The 20156-nt window shown below is 42.4% G+C and overlaps 1 protein-coding gene across 8 annotated transcripts in view; it reads left to right on the forward strand.

The window, feature by feature from the left end:
• Positions 1-20156, forward strand: part of LOC126108940 (protein brambleberry-like) — a 202427-nt gene that overhangs the window by 124395 nt on the left and 57876 nt on the right. For all 8 annotated transcript variants that reach the window (XM_049914316.1, XM_049914318.1, XM_049914317.1 and 5 more), the window contains exons 8-9: positions 589-801; positions 13563-13778. In XM_049914316.1, coding sequence (XP_049770273.1) covers positions 589-801; positions 13563-13778 — 429 coding nt within the window. The remainder of the gene's footprint in view (positions 1-588; positions 802-13562; positions 13779-20156) is intronic.

The following is a 20156-nucleotide window of genomic DNA, read 5'->3' on the forward strand; positions in this document are numbered from 1 at the left end:
CTTTTACGAGTGCTTCAGTCTCAAACGAGCTTTTCTGCATGCGAATTACTTTTCAATATCGTTCTGATTTATGACTAAAATTAAGTACACTTCTTGGAATTTTTTTAAAATACTTCCTCTGACCGAGTGTTCGCGACGAATTACGTCGGTAACCTGTACTTCAGCGATTGGTGCACTGAAAAACAAACAGCTGTAAAACTAATTGTTGTTATCAGAGATGGTTAGCCCCACAATGTGCATCTCACAGAGGTCGTATTTTGTATCTGTCCTCTTATCGATTGCGATGCGACGACGTCGACCTCACTACACGTGCGTCGGGAGGTACGGCACAAAATAGATTGTCACTCAGATACTGTCTCTGCGGCTGAGGGGAGTCACCTAGAACTCCTATAAAGCGTGTGAAAATGTATTTAAACTTTGTTTTAAATTTTGTGTAATTTTTATAGATGCATTGCTCTGCATCAAATATTGTAATCTCTGTATCAGTATGGAATTGTCTCGTATTTCACCTCTTGCAAGTTAGAACTGGTGAGCAACTGTGACTCACAGTTCGATAAAGTGCGAGCTGAGAGTGTACCTGGCACACAGGCGACGGTGTGGAGCGGCTGGTGTGCGCCGGACGGCACCTCCTGGTGCTGCTGGGAGGCGCGCTGGTGGCCGCTTTTGTGGGCGCGCCGCCCGCCTGCCGCGTGGCGCTCGCAGTACTGGTGCCCGCCAACATCGCCACCGTCCTGCAGAAGGGCTCTGGCACCGCCCTCGACGTCTCGGCGGAGGTCGCTGTCGTCGGCCTCGTCGCAGTCGGTAAGTCGGACGGTACGCTAGAGGTAGAAGTTGGATGTTAACACTTTCGAGACGATCGACGTAGCTCCTACGTCGGCCGATTATCGGCGATGTTAACGACTCCCAGTGCGTGACTTTCTGGTTTAAAAGTGCTCTCTGGTTATCCTAGCACCAAGAAAAAATTATAGATGGCAGCATATGTCACTATCGGAGGTGGTACAAGAGTATATTTTGAGTAATTTGCTTTGCCGCACTCACGCTCGACTTACGACAATGCGCGCGGCAGTTCGAAACTTTAGATTGTTATCTGCTGATAGCTTTGCGCTTTATTTTCGTCGTGGCCTTGCGAGATGAAGAAATAGAGTTTTTATTGAACAATAGTGGTTCAGAATTAGATGAAGAAATTGCAGATTCTGACATTAGTGATGGTAAGCTATTTTTTGTCCAAATTATCCGTAATTCCGTGGTTTGATTCCTGGTCAGAAAAAAGATAATTTTTTCGAATTTTCTTATAGATGAAAACGGTCCCTCAAACGGTGAACCGTCAGGAAGACCTGAAGATGCGGCTGTTGAGATTGTTGTCACAACAAACGCAAATGGTCATTGCAATTTGCCATATTCTTCTGGCCAGTGGACAGATGACGATACAGTCACTCCCCAACTTCCTGTTTTTTCTGAATCCTGTGGGATTCGAGATGGCATTGACCAACATTCTTCAGTGTTTGATTGTTTCACGTACTTTTTCGATGAAGAACTGGTGAGACATCAAACGAGAGACAAACTGCTAACCTAGAATGACAATAGAGACACTAAGTGCTACAGGAAAACTGAAGCCTCAGTCAGTGTGGCGTAAGTGGACAACAGTGAAACTCAGTGAACTGTATAAATTTTTTAGTATTATTTTGCATATGTGCTTAGTCAAGAAACCAAAACTGTCTGACTACTGGTCAACAAATCCCATGTTGCAGTCCTCATTTGTGGCAAAGTGTCTACCAAGAGATAGATTTTTGTCAATTCTACGAATGTTACATCTCATAGATAACGCAACATATATTCCTAAAAACCAGGTAGGTCACGATCCTATTCATAAGGTAAGACCTATATTCGACAGATGCGTGACCCAAAGTGGAAAGGCTTACAAGCCAGGCGAAAATATTACTATAGATGAAGGAATTTGCCCTTTTCATGGTAGACTTGAGTTTTAGAGTGTATATGAAAAATAAGCCTAATAAATATGGAGTAAAAATTTTTATGCTATGTGAAAGTGGGTACGTCCTGAAGTGTGAAATTTATTCTGGGAAACAGTCTAATGCCGATAACAGCATTTTACACATTGTAGACAGATTGTGTCATTCGTTTCATAATAAAGGTCACACATTATACATGGACCGATTTTCACCAGCCCTGATTTACTGGATTATTTGTTGGGGAAAAGAACTAAGGCCGTGTACTGTGCAGAAAAATAGAAAAGAACTACCAAGGGATCTTGTTGGCCAGAAATTGGAGAGGAAAGGAGATGAGATCATTTACTGTTTGTAAAATGTAAGGACAACAGAGACGTTTTTCTTTTGAGAACAAAGCATAAAATGATGGCAACAAATGTCAGTGTAAAAACTAAATTTGGAATGGAGGAAAAAATGAAGCCAGACTGTGTTTTGTGCTACAATAGTAAAAAAGCTGGTGTGGATCATAGTGACCGGCTAATGGCGTACTATCCTTTTGAACGAAAACAAATAAAGTGGTGGAAAAAAGTTTTCTTTCACATTTTCACCTCATGACTGTAAATTCATACATTTTGTACAAAACGTCGCGAAATACAAGCAAACATCTGGTTGAATACATTACAGAGTGGGCAGAGAACTTGGTTCACAAAGGTTTGGTTGAATACATTACAGAGTTGGCAGAGAACTTGGTTCACAAAGGTGGCCTCTTAGATTTGTGCACTTCTCAGAATAGTTCACCCATCAACAGACTAAGCGGAAGACATTTTCCAAAATTAATTCCACCCACAAAATTGTCTAAGTGGCCTCAGAGGAAGGTGCAAAGTATGCGCAGAAACAAGCAAGGCCAGATATGGTAAAGTTTCAAGGAAAGACACGCGATATTCTTGTGAAACCTGTGACGTAGGGCTTTGTTTTCCGAAATGTTTCAAAGTATTTCATACAAAAGCCAATGTAACTGTGTGATTATTAATAAAATAATAAAAGTTCATATTTCAACAGTTATTCATTTAAAACTAACAACTTCAATCCTATGTCCCTCAGAGGTCCTAAAACAATTTTTTTTTCTTCCCCCCCACTGTGAAAACTGCATACTCTCAAATTAATATACAACCCTCGTCACTAATGTGAACGTTTATTCCTTTGCAGTACTCTGAAGGGATTGGATGTAGTTTTTAAATGCAAAAGAGCAATCTATTTTCTGTGGTATAGAATCTGCTGCAGAAAATTCAGAAAAACAGTGAAATCTCTCAGTACCAGCCGGTTGAGCGTCCACACTCGCGCTCAGTCCTCAAACTGTTAACTACGTTGGTTGTGACTAGGGAAAAGAAAATGTAGCATCTATTTTTGTCAAAATCTGTGTATATATTTTTTGGTTTGCACAAATTTAAAAGTTTGTCACACTTTGTGAGTGAAGACAAACAAAAACCAAAGTGCCACAAATTCTGGAAATCGGAGAAGTCAGGGAATATCTGGGAATTTCAAACGGCTCAGGGAAATCGGGGAAGAATTGGTGAAATTTGAAAAACACTGGCAAAAATCTCGTTTTTGTCTCAGTAGATTAAGGGGTTCTGGAAAGGCTCAAAATCATGAAAAGTTCAATTTTTACTTTTTTGCGTTTTCTGAATCTGCAGACTATTACCTTTTAATAGATATATAATTTATTCAATTCCGAAGACTACAACTATTTTTAAATTTTTTTTGAAATGTGTTCTACATGGGCGTGACCCACTGTGGCGCTGTTAAACTGCTGTCAAATGGTGTGATTATTAACGTCCGTGTTCATCAGGTACATTTTAGTGATGTGAGATAAAGTATGTGTTGTGGCTAACCTGTGATGGTTCAATATATATCACTGGTGTGATTGTCGATTGTTTCATGTTTATTTACTCTGTCATTATCTCGAAAATATTAGTAATTAATTCTGTTTCTTGAGTCTCTGTTTTGTTGAAGTATAATAATGAGTAAAAGTAAAGTTGCTGTTGCGGCTTTCAATGATGGCAACATTGTAAGGTGCAAGGTATTTAGAAATATGGGAATGAAGATAGGTTCTAACATGGTACGAGCGATGCTTGCTTTAGACAAGGAACGCCTTCGGGCTGCAGACAGGGCTGTAAAGAGTCTAGAAATACAAGCTAGAGTAAACAGGAGGAGGAACAAGAGGAAGCTGGAGGAGGAGTTTGCAGAGGATGAAGATAATCCATCCTATGGACCTGGAATGCACTAAAAAGTTAATCCAATCTTTGTCGCTCGATTTCCAAAACTTTTATTTTCTCATACTAATTACATGTTTTCTAAGGATCTTCCAAACATATTTGTTTCAAACTTTCAGTAAATGTTACACAGTACCTTCTGCATAATTTAACACAGCCTTTTTCCAAAAAACTGTATATTTTTGAATATATAAATAAAAAATTGCAAAAAAATGTTGTAAATTTTCATTACAATTGAAAAAAAATCATCTTTAATAACTGAACTAAAATTTTGTAAAATCCCTGTGTTAAGTTGTAGCCCATATTCCAATAAATAATCTGTAAAAAGTTCAACTTCCTACCTCAAATACTTTGTGAGGAAAGATGTAATTTATAAGCGTTATTTTAACATTGCAAGTATAGGGCGTTCCGGAGCCCCTTAAACGATTTGTTTACTGAGACGTCACACATCGTCGCTGGCCGGGCGCAGCTGAGCACGTGTGCTGCTTCTCTACTCCCTCGTAGGACGAGGGATTTCGATTACGACCCTGACGACACCAGAAAAGAACAGTGATCCCTGTGACAATATGTCAGCCCTGCTGTAGGCTGCAGCCCTGCAAGAGTGAAGTGGTCCTCGTTTCCACACACCGTTCCTCTCTCCTCTGGCAGTCAGCATCCTACTTCCTGCTTCTCTCCTTCCTACCATTCCCCTCAGCTTGCAGTCAGTGCTGCCACCACTCCCTGCCACTAGCGTAGCAGCTGTCGACGGGAGGCAGGGAGCTGTGAGGAGTGGTTTGTTCGGATCCGATTCTCAGATTGTCGACGCAGCGACCGGAGATAGCGACCGCGTGTGTCCGAGTTGTGTCTGCACTCGGAACGTGAATGTGTGCGTGCTTTTCAGACAGAGGCTACGGCCAAAAATTTAGTCCTGCGAGTTCGAATGTCTTTTTGATGTGCCCGCCTGCAGGTCAGCGATCGTCTTTACAGTGAGTTGCTACCTCTCCTCATTAGTATCGATTCTCAGAGTATTTGCACAAGTTATCTGTCGCACTGATCGATCGCCGCAGCCTCATTTCGTCAACACAGTGTCTGTGACACGAGAATAGCTAGTCACACGAGTGGAATACCACTGTGGGGCAAAACAGCGGGCCAGTTGTGCGGGTATCTGGCCTGCCGATCTGAAGCCCACAGTTTCCCACTAATGTGCAAGCAGGCCAGGTTTGTTTGCGTGTGGGATAATGTGGTACATTTTCGTGGTTTATCTGAGATCCCAGGACTGTGGTGCTCCTCGGCAGGGCAGAGGCCACGGCCGATGTATCTCAGGAATTGCAACTGTCTCACCGCAAGTAAATTGTACAGTGCAGAGTTTTATAGACATTTATTCTAGTACACTTTGAAAATAATTTATATATTAGAAAGTAAGGACGATAAGAAGGAAAAAAATTGTGGCAGTTGCTGATGGTTTTTGCAGACAGACAATAACATAACATAGGAGAACCAACATTTTATTGGTGGTCACCTATAGTGTTGGTTTGCACAACTCTGCCTTATACACTTCTTTCAAGGGGCCTACTTTTTTCTTTCGTGTTAAATCTGTCTTGCGACTCCAAGGAAGTGCTTATTTTTGTCACTAAAAGTGTTTTGTTTTATTGAAATAAAATAACAACAGTGGACTTAATGAAACACAGATACCATTTAACTTGCTCTCTCCATCTAAAAACATTTCATTACAAAAGATGTCGATGTTAGTACTTGATTTCTGCTCACACGTCAGAGAAATACGGAAGTCCTTGTATTTTTTGTCAATCTCAAAAATTTGTCACGAGAAAAATGCTAAAACTTGTCTGGAAATCAGGGAAATATCGGAATTTCACTAGGGGAAACTTGTGGCAACCCTGAAACCTTAGTTCTTGACTGTTAAAGAAGAAGCACTCACTGGGAAATTTTTAAGTGGAATGTTTTTCTTTGCAAAAACATCAACAACTTTTTCTTCCGAAATAGCCTCTGTTTTAAGCTTTCAAAAATGATTGTTCTGTTGAATAGCGGCAGATTTTCCTGTGGTGAATGGGGACTGCGTCTCCGATTTGAGATGTTTCTGGACATTATTCGTCTTTTCCCACCAAATTCGATGATCACAAATTCTACAGACTATTAATTTTGACCTTTTGTGGGCCTTCATAGCTGCGACCCGTGATTGATAATGCTTCAGATAGAATTGACGAGGCACTTAGCATAGAAGTAGAACCGAAAGTAAGGTAATGTTATGGGATGAATTTTAGCAGAGTATTTTACTTTCCAGCCACTATAGAGCAGAGTGCTGGCACTATAGGCTAGAATGACAGGTGGGTGCGAGCATAAAGAAAGTAGGATGTAGACTGCCAGAGGAGAGAGGAACGGTGTGTGGAAACGAGGACCACTTCACTTTTGCAGGGCTTACATATTGTCACAGAGATCACTGTTCTTTTCTGGTGTTATCAGGGTCGTAATCGAAATCCGTGACTGACCAGGATTAGTCACTTCACGTATTTCAAAATAAGAAAAGAACAAATGATGAACGACGCAAAGCATTCTGAATGGCTACATCGAGTACACTGATATGTTGTTGTGTTTGTACACTTTTTATTTTGAAAACAGGTTCTTACGAACGTATCTTCACAAATTGGGCTTCACCGAATGATGTAAATTACCATAAACTGAAAATTTGTTACATTTTAGATATTTATGTACAGAAAAAAGCTATTTCAACCTATCTCTGATAAAATAGTCCATCTGGATACAGTTTGCTATGAAATAATGTCTATTAAGTACTTTACTGTTTTCATATTTTGAGGTAGAATTCACATCTATTTCACATTTGTCACAGAATGCGATTTTTTTCCGGTCCCTATTTATGACTGCTGACCTCAGCAACCACTTGCACCATAGGTGTTACTGAACTTATCTGTGTAGTCTATTTTACTGTGTGTTGTCCTTTGCTTTTCTTTTCTTTTCTCCATTCAAAATGAGTCCATCATGGGGTTGGGGTACAACTCCCTCAGCACCAGAAAGGATTTGCGGTCTCTAAGATCATATATCAGCTCTGCTTTCGCAGAAGCAGAAATCCATTGAGCTGAGTGGCATTGTGTTTCAGGATTGGAAAAATGGCCTCCATGTCTTACCCATTGTCACAGTAGATGAAAAGAATGTCCCATCCATGGTGTCATCATGCGTCGACATTGTCTGGCAAGCTGCTACGCATGCAGCCTTGTGGTCATACGTCAGCATTCGTGGCACAAACTTAAAGGACACTTTCCACGTTTTTGGGTCTTCTTGCGGGATCGTGTGCATAGATCCCACAGCAGTTCCAATTTTGAAAGCATCGTGTCCTCACATGTTCAGCAATCCTCCAAAACGAGCATCACCACTTGCTGGATTACATCGTCAGACCAGCTGGTGCGAGGCTGAGATTGTCCCATTTGTGGTGATAAGACTTTCTGCCTTCTTCAAATTGTGGCGCCAATGACCACACAGTAGACAGATACAGGACACCATCACCGCGTGTCTGACTCGACTGGTGGTTAATTTGAGTCATGTCGCAGTGTGCAAATGGAGAAAACAAATGATTGTTTACTGTTCTTGTAATAACAACTTCCCCATGTGAAGAATCGTAAATGCTTCTCTCTCGCCGCTGCCACTAAAATTCCGTGTCCGGACAGTGCTGCTATATCTTTGACGCATTAACAAGTGCGTATGTAATTTAAAACAAACCATTTCTGTCTGTTTCAGTCCTGAGAAAAAAATTGAAGGCGTTATAACTTGAATGCTCCTCATATCAGCTGGCCAAATACCTAACAGCATCGTTATGATCGGTAAACGTCAGCACCGTGTCAAGAATTTTGTACATTTCATTGAAAGGGGGCAAGAATTACGCACATTCATCAACCAGGATCTGACAGTGAGTTTTGATGGGGTCTTCCTTTTCCTGAGTCCTATTAACTGATGAATAAATTTAGCACCACAGTGACTAATTTCTTCAAATTTTTACTCATCTCTATTCTTTCTCTTTAGACTATTGTGAAGAAATTGACGATGTCATTATGAGGTGCTATCAGTCACCAATTTTGACAAACTTATTCGTGGAATATTTTGAAGAGAGAGCCCTGGAAAAAGTGACACTGAGGTCCGCATTTTTCAGGTATTTTGATGATACGTTTGTGGTGTGACCACACAGTCGTCAAAGGCTTGAGGAATTCCTCCAACATCTGAACACTCTTCCCCCATCATAAAGTTCACCAAGGAGGTGGAAGAGAATCGTGAACTCACCATTTTCGACATCCTAGTTGAACGTGAAGTGGAATGCGCTATGGGACACAGTGGGTACTGGAAAGCCACCCACACTGATTTGTAGCTCCATGCCTCCAGCTGCTGTCATCCTTCACAGTGTGAGGGTGTGCCAAGTACCATATTTACTCAATTATAAGACGAGGTTTTTTTCCCAAATTCATCATTTGAAAAATATGGGGTTGTCTTATATTCCCAGATTACACTATTGCTGCTGAGGTTTAATAGATTAATATAGGGGTTGTTGTACATTTACAGATGTGGGTTTGGTCATTGAGGTTTTGTACAAATTTACTTTGAAGAATTCTGAATGTTACGGCTTAGCTAACAATACTTTCATTTGAATAGGCTCCAGATTTCCTGAGACGCAGCAACACTCGATATAGTATCGACCTCCTGCGATCATGCCCCATTTGACTCGTTGGGCTAGTGCGAGGGATACACAAGGAACTATGAACTAGGCATTACAAACAGATCTGCTTAAAAGCTGACAATTTTGTGAAACACAGGAGGAAATACCGTTGCATTAAATTCTATCAGCTTAAAAACTTCTAGCTGCTGGTAAATCTTTCGGGATGTGAGGTCATCGTCCAAGAAACTCTTCTGTTCCTGCAGGTGCCTTTGCAAATTACTACAGCTTTCTGGCGTTGACTTATTGTAGACAACTGCATCATCTGTAAATAGCCATATGGAGCCCCCAATATTTTCTACTAGATGAGTTATGTATACGCTAAACAATAATAGTCCTATCACACTTCCTCATTGTACTCCAGAAATTACCTTGACATCTGTTGATTTTGTTCTGTTAAGAGTGATGTTTTGAGTTCTCTCTGCAAGGAAGTCACCAGTCCAGTCATAAATTTTGTCCAGTACTCAATAAGCTTGTATATGATTTTTTGCTAAACGGCAGGGCGATTCTGTTTAGTTTGGCAGGGCCTCTATTCACAGGGTCATGTTGATCTTTTTGTAGAGGAAATTGTTGTTCTAAAAAGAGTCATAATTCTTGAGCATAGAGCATGTGCAGTAATTCTACAACAGATTTACATCAACAATATAGGCAGATAATTAGTTACATGTGCCCCATGACCCTTCCTGAAAACAGGAATGACCTGCGCTTTTTTCCCACCACCGCCACTAGAAGGGGAGCAAGTTCTTTTGCATAATGTCTGTGGAATCTTACTGGTATCATATCTGGTCCTAATGCCTTTCATCCACTCAGTGATTATAGTTGCCTTTCAACATATTTTATAAATGTTATAACATTACAGGTCGGGATTGATCTATGAAGTCTTGAATATCTTATTTGTATCTGTCAGTTGGTATGGAGAAAATGAGATTTTGGGCATTTCTTTATATAGTTTTGCGTGATTAAGTCCCGACACTATGCAAAGCTGTTATTTAGTTACGTGCGCTGTGCGATCTGTTATGTTTTATTTTCCGATAATAAATGATATTTTTTCTGACCACTTTTAAAATATAATGACGATAAATGTTTGAGGTCATTTGGAATAATATTTTAATAACTATGTAGATGATGTGACGTCATGCTTTTATTAATTAAAAAAAAAAAAAAAAAAGTGTTAATTGTGCGTTTATGAACGGTCAGTGTCATGATAAGTGATTACGCTTAGAGAAATAATTGATTTGCCGAAGTTGAATTGCACACGATCGCGTGGGGCGAATTAGGACCTTGGAATTGATTGTAGATGTATGCAGGTCATTTTTGTGACAGGCTAGTAAGCGTCGCGAGTGTGTCGCAGTATCCAGGCTGCTTTCGCGCCGCCGATGGTTTGCTTTAAACTCGCTAAAATATAATTTATGCAAATTTTTAATTATCTTGAAAGGAGAGAATATTTGATGGTTATCCCACTGTTGATGGGCCATTGCGGAAGACGTAAGTTTGGATAGAAAGATCAATTTCAAAATCCAATATAAATCCTGTTGATCAAAGTAGCCTAGCAATAAAAAAGCTCATATGTGGTTATCATCAGAAACAGTGTACTATTTTTCATGCACACGTTTACACTGTACATAGTGGTGTGAATGATTTGTGGGTGCAAAATAAACATTTGAAAGCATTTGATTGAATAAAAGGAAAGATATAAAAAAGTTAATTCATATATTTTGTTATTTAATGAACAGTGATATTTTCTTATAGTGGTGTATAGCCTTACGTATTGTTAATATTGTGGTAGACTGATCGTAAGTGCTCTTGTCGCAAGTCGAGTTTTGGGCCTGATTAAGAGTAGCTGGTTCTTAGAGTCTCAAAGATTAAGTGTAGAATAAAATCTCACTTAAAAACTCTGCATCGAAACCCACTATGTTTACACTATATTAAGCTAGCTATTCTGGAATCAGGTGTTACCATGGCCGTGTAGTTGTGTGTTGTCAACAGCAAATAGGTAAACACAAACACAAAAACATTTCTCACACTCTGATATCGACGAGTGAAAGAAGAGACGACGACATACACGTATACATATACAAACGGTATATGTGGCGCCTTACAGTACAACACAATGATGTCATGGTATAATATCATAAATTAAAGTCCTTGGCACAATTCCTTTCCTTATGTTTGGTCTAGTCTCAGGACCTACTGTGGAAATTTTGATATGGTTTTCACTGAAGATATACTTACTCATGAGGAAGGTTTGTTTATACCACTACATATGATAGTAGTACTATATGTGCAAAGCCTGGACAGGTGTCCACTCTCTTGTAATTTGTGAACCCAGTAAAACTGAGAAAGAAATTTTATGAGCTAAGCAAAGGTTAAAAATCCTAATAATAGTCATAAATGAAAACCATTGACTGTAAAATACCATTATGTATTTACACTATGATGTTGCAAAAAATAACTGAAATGTGTATATAAAATTTGTAAGAAATACTTGAAATACATTTACAGAGTAAAAGATCTTACCAGTATATAAGAATTTTATAGGGAAGAATAAAGGAAAGGGGAACATTATATATACCAAAAAAAGTTTTGCATCACCTCGGTTCCGAGAGTTCTGGAACCTGTACAGAAAATTGGAATGGTGAGCAACACAAACATCATTTCCACCCTTTTTGTTGCTCATGAAAACCGCACATTGCATGTACCAGCATAAAGCGAGACCTTCAGAGGAGGTGGTCCAAATTGCTGTACACACCGGCAGCTCTAATACACAGTAGCATGTCCTCTTGCATTGATGCATGCCTGTATTCCCCGTGGCATACTATCCACAAGTTCATCAAGGCTCTGTTGGTCCAGGTTGTCTACTCCTAAACGGCGATTCGGCGTAGGTGCCTCAGAGTGGTTTGTGGATCACGTTATCCATAAACAATCCTTTTCAATCCATCCCAGGTATGTTCGATGGGGTTCATGTCTGAAGAACATGCTGGCCACTCTAGTTGAGTGATGTTATTCTGAAGGAAGTTGTTCAGAAGATGTGCACAATGGGGGCGCCAATTGTCATCCAGAAAGACGATTGCCTTGCCAATATGCTGCCGATACGGTTGCACTATCGGTCGGAGGGTGGCATTCACGTATCGTACAGCCATTACAGTGCCTTCTGTGACCACCAGCAGGGTATGTCGGCCCCACATAATGCCACCCCAAAACAGCAGGGAACCTCCACCTTGCTACACTCGCTGGACAGTGTGTCTCAGACGTTCAGCCTGACCGGGTTGCCTCCAAACACTTCTGCGATGATTGTCTGGTTGAAGGCATGTGCAACACTCATAGGTGTTGAGAATGTGATGCCAATCCTGAGTGCATATTGTTGGGCCGATCTGTACCGCGTTGCAGAATGTCGTGGTTGCAAACATGGACCTCGCCACAGACATTGGGAGTGAAGTTGTGCATCATGCATCCCATTGTGCACAGTTTGAGTCGTAACACGAAGTCCTGCGGCTGCACGAAAAGGATTATTCAACATGGCGGTGTTGCTGTCAGGGTTCCTCTGAGCGTTCATCCACTGTAGTAGTAGCCCTAGGGCGGCCTGAGTGAGGCATGTCATTGACAGCTCCTGGCTCTCTGTATGTCCTCCACGTCCGAACAACATTGCTTTGGTTGTCTTAGAGATGCCGGGACACTTTCCTAGTTGAGAGCCCTTTCTGGCACAGAGTAATAATGAGGACGCGATCGAACTGCAGTATTGACTATCTAGGCACGGTTGAACTACAAACAACACGAGCTGTGTACCTCCTTCCTGGTGGAATGACTGGGACTGATCGGCTGCCATACCCCCTCCGTCTTACAGGCGCTGCTCATGGATGGTTGTTTACGTCTTTGGACATGTTTAGTGACATCTCTGAACAGTCAAAGGGACTGTGTCTGTTACACAATATCCCCAGTCAATGTCTATCTTCAGGAGTTCTGGGAACTGTGGTGATACAAAACTTTGTTTGATGTGTGTATTATTAAGTTGTGAAGTATATAATATGCTTACATCAAGAGATAAAAATATAAGATATTCATATGATTACATGGATACAACAAATTTCATCTCTCAATCCCATCACCACCTCCGCCTGCCCGCACGTAGTTAATATTGCAGTGACGCTGATATCATTGACTGTTGTAGATTTGGCTTCATGTATTCATGAACAGAGTAGAAATTATCAATATACCGTAAGAGTAGAAAATATTTTTGATAAGTAATTCTTCAATGTCTCTTCTAAATGTGCTTTCGTTCTTTCTTATGGTGGAGGGTAGTTTGTTGTAGAGTAAGCTTCCTGTGTTCCTTATTCCAGTACAGTTATCAAACTGTTACATAAATGTCCCATTGGTTCTTGTCTCGTGTCTATGATTTTCCTTGTGTGTGTTATATTTCTGATGAACTTTTGTACAGTTAAATCTTATTTTTTACAGTTAAATCTATTTTTCTCTCGAATGGAGTATTTGTGCGTGTGTGTGTGTGTGTGTGTGTGTGTGTGTGTGTGTGTGTGTGTGTGTGTGTGTGTGAGAGAGAGAGAGAGAGAGAGAGAGAGAGAGAGAGAGAGAGAGAGAGAGCGCACATGGGAGTAAGACAGTTTATTCTGTGTGCTGTGGCTGTGACAGTGCAGTGGGCGTACAACACGTATCGGGCCCGCCAGAAGCAGCTGACATTGGCGTCCGGTGCGCCCTTCTCCCCGCCACTGTTTGGGGGCCGGCACGACACTCCGGCGTCAACTCGTGACGCACACCTGCGGTACGGTCGGACGCCTCCTCGGAGTGGTGCTAGCCTGTGGGGCCGGAGCAGGTCTGCCGTCGCTGCACGGCTCACTACCGTCTTCCGTGAGTGTCACAGCATCCTGCATTTGTGTCAGCCGTAGTGTGGGGTCTGTGAGAACATTGTGGGAGGGTGGATTGTAAAGTTGACACCCTGTTTTGGTGCTTCGTAAATCTCGTAGATTTTCATCTTCTGATTATTAGGTTCTTTAAAGAGTTAGTAATAATTTACTGTAACACTGTCAGTTTTACTTTTTTAATTGACTTAACATTTATTTCTATAAACACACAATGAGTAGCATGTAGCTACCAATTTGGAAAAATAGTGCAACACAGGACAGCAACTCTTATAGTAGTCCAGTCAAATAGCAGATATACCTTGCAAAAGGTGGGGTAGAAGAGTTTATTTTTTCAACTCGTTCATATGGTTGGAAAGGTTAGAAAACCGAGTTTTGCCAACAAAATTTCGCTTGGGAAAACTTTCTGCAGTCAAAAAAATTGGAAAATTTCAGCCTTTCTTCAGTTTTTTCTCTCCTATCACTTTAATGTCCAATTTCTTTTTTAAAGAGCACAAAATTCTCTACAAATTTGATTCATGCCATTTTTTTTCTACTCCCAATATCTAAGGTGCTACAGCGCTTCCAAAAATACCAATTTTTCAAATTTTGAGCATAGTGGCAAGATATCTTATTTTTGAACACTATTTTTTTCAGTTTCTGTTTGTGTAGTATAGATACATTATACATCATGTTATATGTTGGAATTTACCACTTCACTTTCAGGTATTCAGTTTCTCTGTATGCAACATGAGGATTGCTGGGCACCCAACTATTCTGATTCTTACATCACTACCTGAAGTTCACTATGGGCCACCTCAGCCCTGGTATTTGTAAAACTATAAATATAAAAATACATCATTAAGATATACACACACAAAATAAATTGTCTCAGGAATCTGAACTATTATTAGCTGCAATAGGCAACCTAATTAGGTAGGTAAAAATAAGTAGCTTTATTACAATTAAAATGCATTGTCAGTTAGTAAAAAATGTTGACAGTTCTGGGTGTGTAATACTTGTAATATCGCACTTTAGCGCACTTGAGACAGATACGAGCATCACTTCCAACGTTTTGATGGGCCAGGTTCCTCATTGTCACCAGAAATACCTTGACTTACGGGTCTGTACATAGAGTTGATCCCAGGTTGACCTCTTCTTTAAACAGCGAGTCAGCCTCAGCAAGTTCGTTGATTTCGTCAGCAGTTTCCTCAACATCCTCCATAACATCTTCTTCACTGTCTTGATATAAAAATTTTGGCACGTTTTCACAGTTGACCCCAATACATTTCTTGCAAATTGAAGAACATTACAAACCCGCTTTTCTGCAGGAGCACGCTCCGTCACAGTTCAGCTTGCATGAGCATGAAACAATGTGAAGAAGTGCTTCAGGTGCTGAATATTGGCTCATTATCACGGGTATTGGACCGTGGTCACTGTGATTCCAGCCCTATTTCTCAGGAGGTTTCCAGTTTCCCATGCAACTTTGGACTTGTTGGTAAGTCCACAACGAATGATGTTGTGCAGTATCTTGTGTAGGTGGCAATCGTGCAAGATTCAGTTTGCTTTTTGTAGCAGACTTGGCGAATAGCTGGTACCGCAAATGGTTTAGTGTGTGGGAACTGCTGACACCTCCACTATACAATGCGAAAGTAACCTGTTCTCCTGCTGTCAGTATTTCTTCACGGGTAGCATGTGGTTTATTGAACGTGCAAAGCGCTGAGGTTAGGTGTTCGTTTTTCGCAACAATATTGCAGCACTTAATTTTTCCTTGACCAAAAAAAGCGGATGTTGTATCACATCTGCTAAAGGCATGAGTGAACAGAATATATTCACTGTCAAACTTGTAAGATGCAGTGGAAAACCAATTGTCTTCTGCATTTCCTCTTCCTGGCATTAAGAAAAATAAGTCTTCAATGCCTTTCCCCAAACAGGTCATGAGCACAAGCAGGTCAATATCTTCTCCTACAATACAAAATTGTTAAGGCTTTCGTGGCCACTTGTTGACAAACTGCCTATTGGCTTCTGTCTCGGGTTCTTCGGCCGACGTTCATCTAATGATTTTTCTGACGTTTCGCCAGCACGAGTGGCTGGCATTGTCAAAGCTTCACCCTCCATTGCCGGTGGTGAACTGGAGCCGAGCTCGCGGCCGCAGACTGTATGTACCTGGCGCGCCAACGTCCGAGGGCTTCTCCGCAGTCATTTCCGGTGCGGTTCTCCTCTTGCTACCTGCGACAGTCATTCGCTGCAGTACGGGAAGCCGGGATCCGTTTACCTTAAGGCTTTCCTCTTTCTTGTTGAAACTGTTCGCGTGTTTTTGTATTTCTACAGCTTCTCTGAACAAGCGCGTGTGATAGTGCTTCTCTACAGCCAGAACTTCCGTGTCGGCGAATTTTATTACGTGGTCGGTCTCATTCAGTGCGTGCTCTGCCACGGCCGATTTCTCCACCTGCCCCAACCCGCAATGTCGCTTATGCTCTTTGATCCTGGTGTTAATGGAACGTCCAGTCATTCCGACATAAACTTTTCCACATGTGCACGGTATACGGTATATTCCCGACATTGCAAGTGGGTCTCTTTTCTCCTACACCGATCTAAGATACTCTTTGATCTTCCTTGTCGGTTTGAAAATCGTCTTTACTCCATGTTTGCGCAATATTCGGCCGATTCTGTCCGTCACTCTGGGAATGTATGGCAGAAAGGCCGTACCTGACATTTCTTTTCCTGGTTCCTTACTTCGCCGAGTGTTTAGCTCTGTTACACTTCTAATGTAATTTGTGGAGTACCCATTGGTCCTCAGAACAGTTTCCAGGTGTTGCATTTCTCTTTTGAGGTGTTGCGGCTCACATATTCGTTCTGCTCTCGTTACGAGCGTACTAATCATGCCTCTTTTCTGGCTCGGGTGGTGGTTTGACAGTTTGTGGAGGTATCGGTCCGTGTGTGTCGGTTTTCGATACATGCTGTGTCCCAGGTTTTGGCCGTCCCTTGTGACCAGCACATCTAGAAATGGCAGTTTCTTGTCCTTTTCTACTTCCATGGTAAATGTTATGTTGGCATGGAGGCTGTTCAAGTGTCTTAGGAAGTCACCGAGCTGTTCTTCACCATTGCTCCACACCACGAAAGTATCATCGACGTACCTGTACCACAACTTAGGTTTGCAAATTGCTGAGTCCAGCGCCTGTGCTTCGAATTGTTCCAGGTGGCAGGTGGAGAAATCGGCCGTGGCAGAGCACACACTGAATGACACCGCCCACATAATAAAATTCGCCAACACGGAAGTTCTGGCTATAGAGAAGCAATATCACACGTGCTTTTTCAGAGAAGCTGTAGAAATACAAAAACACGCGGACAGTTTCAACAAGAAAGAGAAAAGCCTTAAGGTAAACGGATCCTGGCTTCCCGTACTGCAGCGAACGACCGTCGGAGGTAGCAAGAGGAGAACCGCACCGGAAATGACTGCGGAGAAACCCTCGGACGTTGGCGCGCCAGGTACATATAGTCTGCAGCCGCGAGCTCGCCTCCAGTTCACCACTGGCAATGGAGGGTGAAGCTTTGACAATGCCAGCCACTCATGCTGGCGAAACGTCAGAAAAATCATTAGATGAACGTCAGCCGAAGAACCTGAGACAGAAGCCAATAGGCAGTTTGTCAGCAAGTTGTATTACGCCTCTACGGGGAGGAGATTGTACCGACGCCTTGACCAACGACCGAAGAAGAATGCGCGACTGATGTCCTCTCTCGCCTTTCTGTCACGGTGCCGAGATGAATGTGCTACACCGAAGTTCTTGAGATGTAAGCGCCTACTCACCACTGCCCAAGCACTTCGTATCTATAACAGGTTGGAACAAGCTTTTCTTCATGAGCGAATACATACAATACGGAGAGACTTGGCAAGAATGGATCAGGAACTTCTGGACATTTTCTATCAACTAAGTAGCAGAATGCATCGAGACGACTGGGACAAGATTGACAGCATCACTCACAGGAACTTGCAGAACAAACTCGAGCACTGCACCGAGTGGCAGAAGAGAAAGTTTGAAAGATGCCGGAAGCAGACCGACAAGGCGATACCCGACATGTCACACACAGTGGTCAACCTCACTGAATGACAATTGACCGAAGAAGAAGTGTCTGTTTTTCAAAAAGGAGGGAATTTCGCTATCATCCCGAGAACTATACCTATGGAGGACATCATTGCCAACACCGAAGCAGCCATTTGGACCCTTCCTTGTGAAAGGGTAGAGGAAATACGCACTGAAACAGCCAGAATACTGCGCCGAGCTAAACCACCAGCTTACAACCTGAAGAAAGAAGAGGTACAAGCCATTAAGAATCTCAACGACGACACGAGTATATTGGTACTGCCTGCCGATAAGGGGAATGCGACCGTCGTAATGAAGACCGAAGATTATGAGCAAAAGATCCGAGAACTACTAGATCCGTTGACATACCGAAAACTAAATGCAGATCCGACGCAGCGTATCACTCGGAATACGAATCGATTAATCAAGGTGTCTTCTCTGCCGGCGGACATACAGAGAAACCTGCGCAACACGTAAGCCCTACCACCTCGGCTGTATGGATTACCCAAGATCCATAAGAACAACGTTCCACTGAGACCAGTCGTTAGCACTCCTGGCTCACCAACGGCAAAACACTTGGCCTCTCTGCTCCAGCCACACGTGGGGAAGACCGACACATACCTTAAGGACTCGGGACATTTCATTGAGAAGCTGAAGAAACTGAAACTTGCACCAAACGACATCCTGGTCAGCTTTGATGTTGTTTCGTTATTTACGAAAGTGCCACTCAGTGACGCTCTGGACCACATCGGTTCCATGTTCCCGCAAGACATCAAAAAGCTCTTCCATGCATGTCTCACCACGAGCTATTTCACGTGGAATGGCGATTTCTACGAACAGCTGGAAGGCGTCGCGATGGGTAGTCCTCTCAGTCAGTGGTGGCTAACTTCTTTATGGAACAATTCGAAGCACAGGCACTGGACTCGGCGACTTGCAAACCTAAGGTGTGGTACAGGTACGTCGAAGATACTTTCGTGGTGTGGAGCCATGGTGAAGAACAGCTTGGTGACTTCCTAAGACACTTGAACAGCCTCCATGCCAACATAACATTTACCATGGAAGTAGAAAAGGACAAGAAACTGCCATTTCTAGATGTGCTGGTCACAAGGGACGGCCAAAACCTGGGACACAGCGTGTATCGAAAACCGACACACACGGACCGATACCTCCACAAACTGTCAAACCACCACCCGAGCCAGAAAAGAGGCATGATTAGTACGCTCGTAACGAGAGCAGGACGAATATGTGAGCCGCAACACCTCAAAAGAGAAATGCAACACCTGGAAACTGTTCTGAGGACCAATGGGTACTCCACAAATTACATTAGAAGTGTAACAGAGCTAAACACTCGGCGAAGTAAGGAACCAGGAAAAGAAATGTCAGGTACGGCCTTTCTGCCATTCATTCCCAGAGTGACGGACAGAATCGGCCGTATATTGCGCAAACATGGAGTAAAGACAATTTTCAAACCGACAAGGAAGATCAAAGAGTATCTTAAATCGGTGAAGGAGAAAAGAGACCACCTGGCAATGTCGGGAATATACCGTATACCGTGCACATGCGGAAAAGTTTGTCGGAATGAATGGACGTTCCATTAACACCAGGATCAAAGAGCATAAGCGACATTGCAGGTTGGGGCAGGTGGAGAAATTGGCCGTGGCAGAGCACGCACTGAATGAGACCGACCACGTAATAAAATTCGCCGACACGGAAGTTCTGGCTGTAGAGAAGCACTATCACACGCGCTTGTTCAGAGAAGCTGTAGAAATACAAAAACATGCGAACAGTTTCAACAAGAAAGAGGAAAGCATTAAGGTAAACGGATCCTGGCTTCCCGTACTGCAGCGAACGACCGTCACAGGTAGCGAGAGGAGAACCGCACCGGAAACGACCGCGGAGAAGCCCTCGGACGTTGGCGCGCCAGGTACATACAGTCTGCGGCCGCGAGCTCGGCTCCAGTTCAGCACCGGCAATGGAGGGTGAAGCTTTGACAATGACAGCCACTCGTGCTGGTGAAACTTCAGAAAAATCATTAGATGAACGTCGGCCAAAGAACCTGAGACGGAAGCCAATAGGCAGTTCTCCTACAATGACAACACTTCCAAAATCTTTGGTTCTTGAAATGGCAGATGTTACAATGATAACGTCAGCTTCTTCTTGTGCCTGGTGCACTTCAATGCTACACTCCAGAAATTCCTTTTTAAGAAGTGTGATCAAACGCATCTTGTTTCGTTCGTTGTACAAGAACGTGTCCTGAGGGACTTGGTTCACCATCTCTGATTCAACCGCAACGTCAACCAAAGAAT

The sequence above is a fragment of the Schistocerca cancellata genome, chromosome 11 (assembly GCF_023864275.1).
Source record: "Schistocerca cancellata isolate TAMUIC-IGC-003103 chromosome 11, iqSchCanc2.1, whole genome shotgun sequence".
NCBI lineage: Eukaryota > Metazoa > Arthropoda > Insecta > Orthoptera > Acrididae > Schistocerca > Schistocerca cancellata.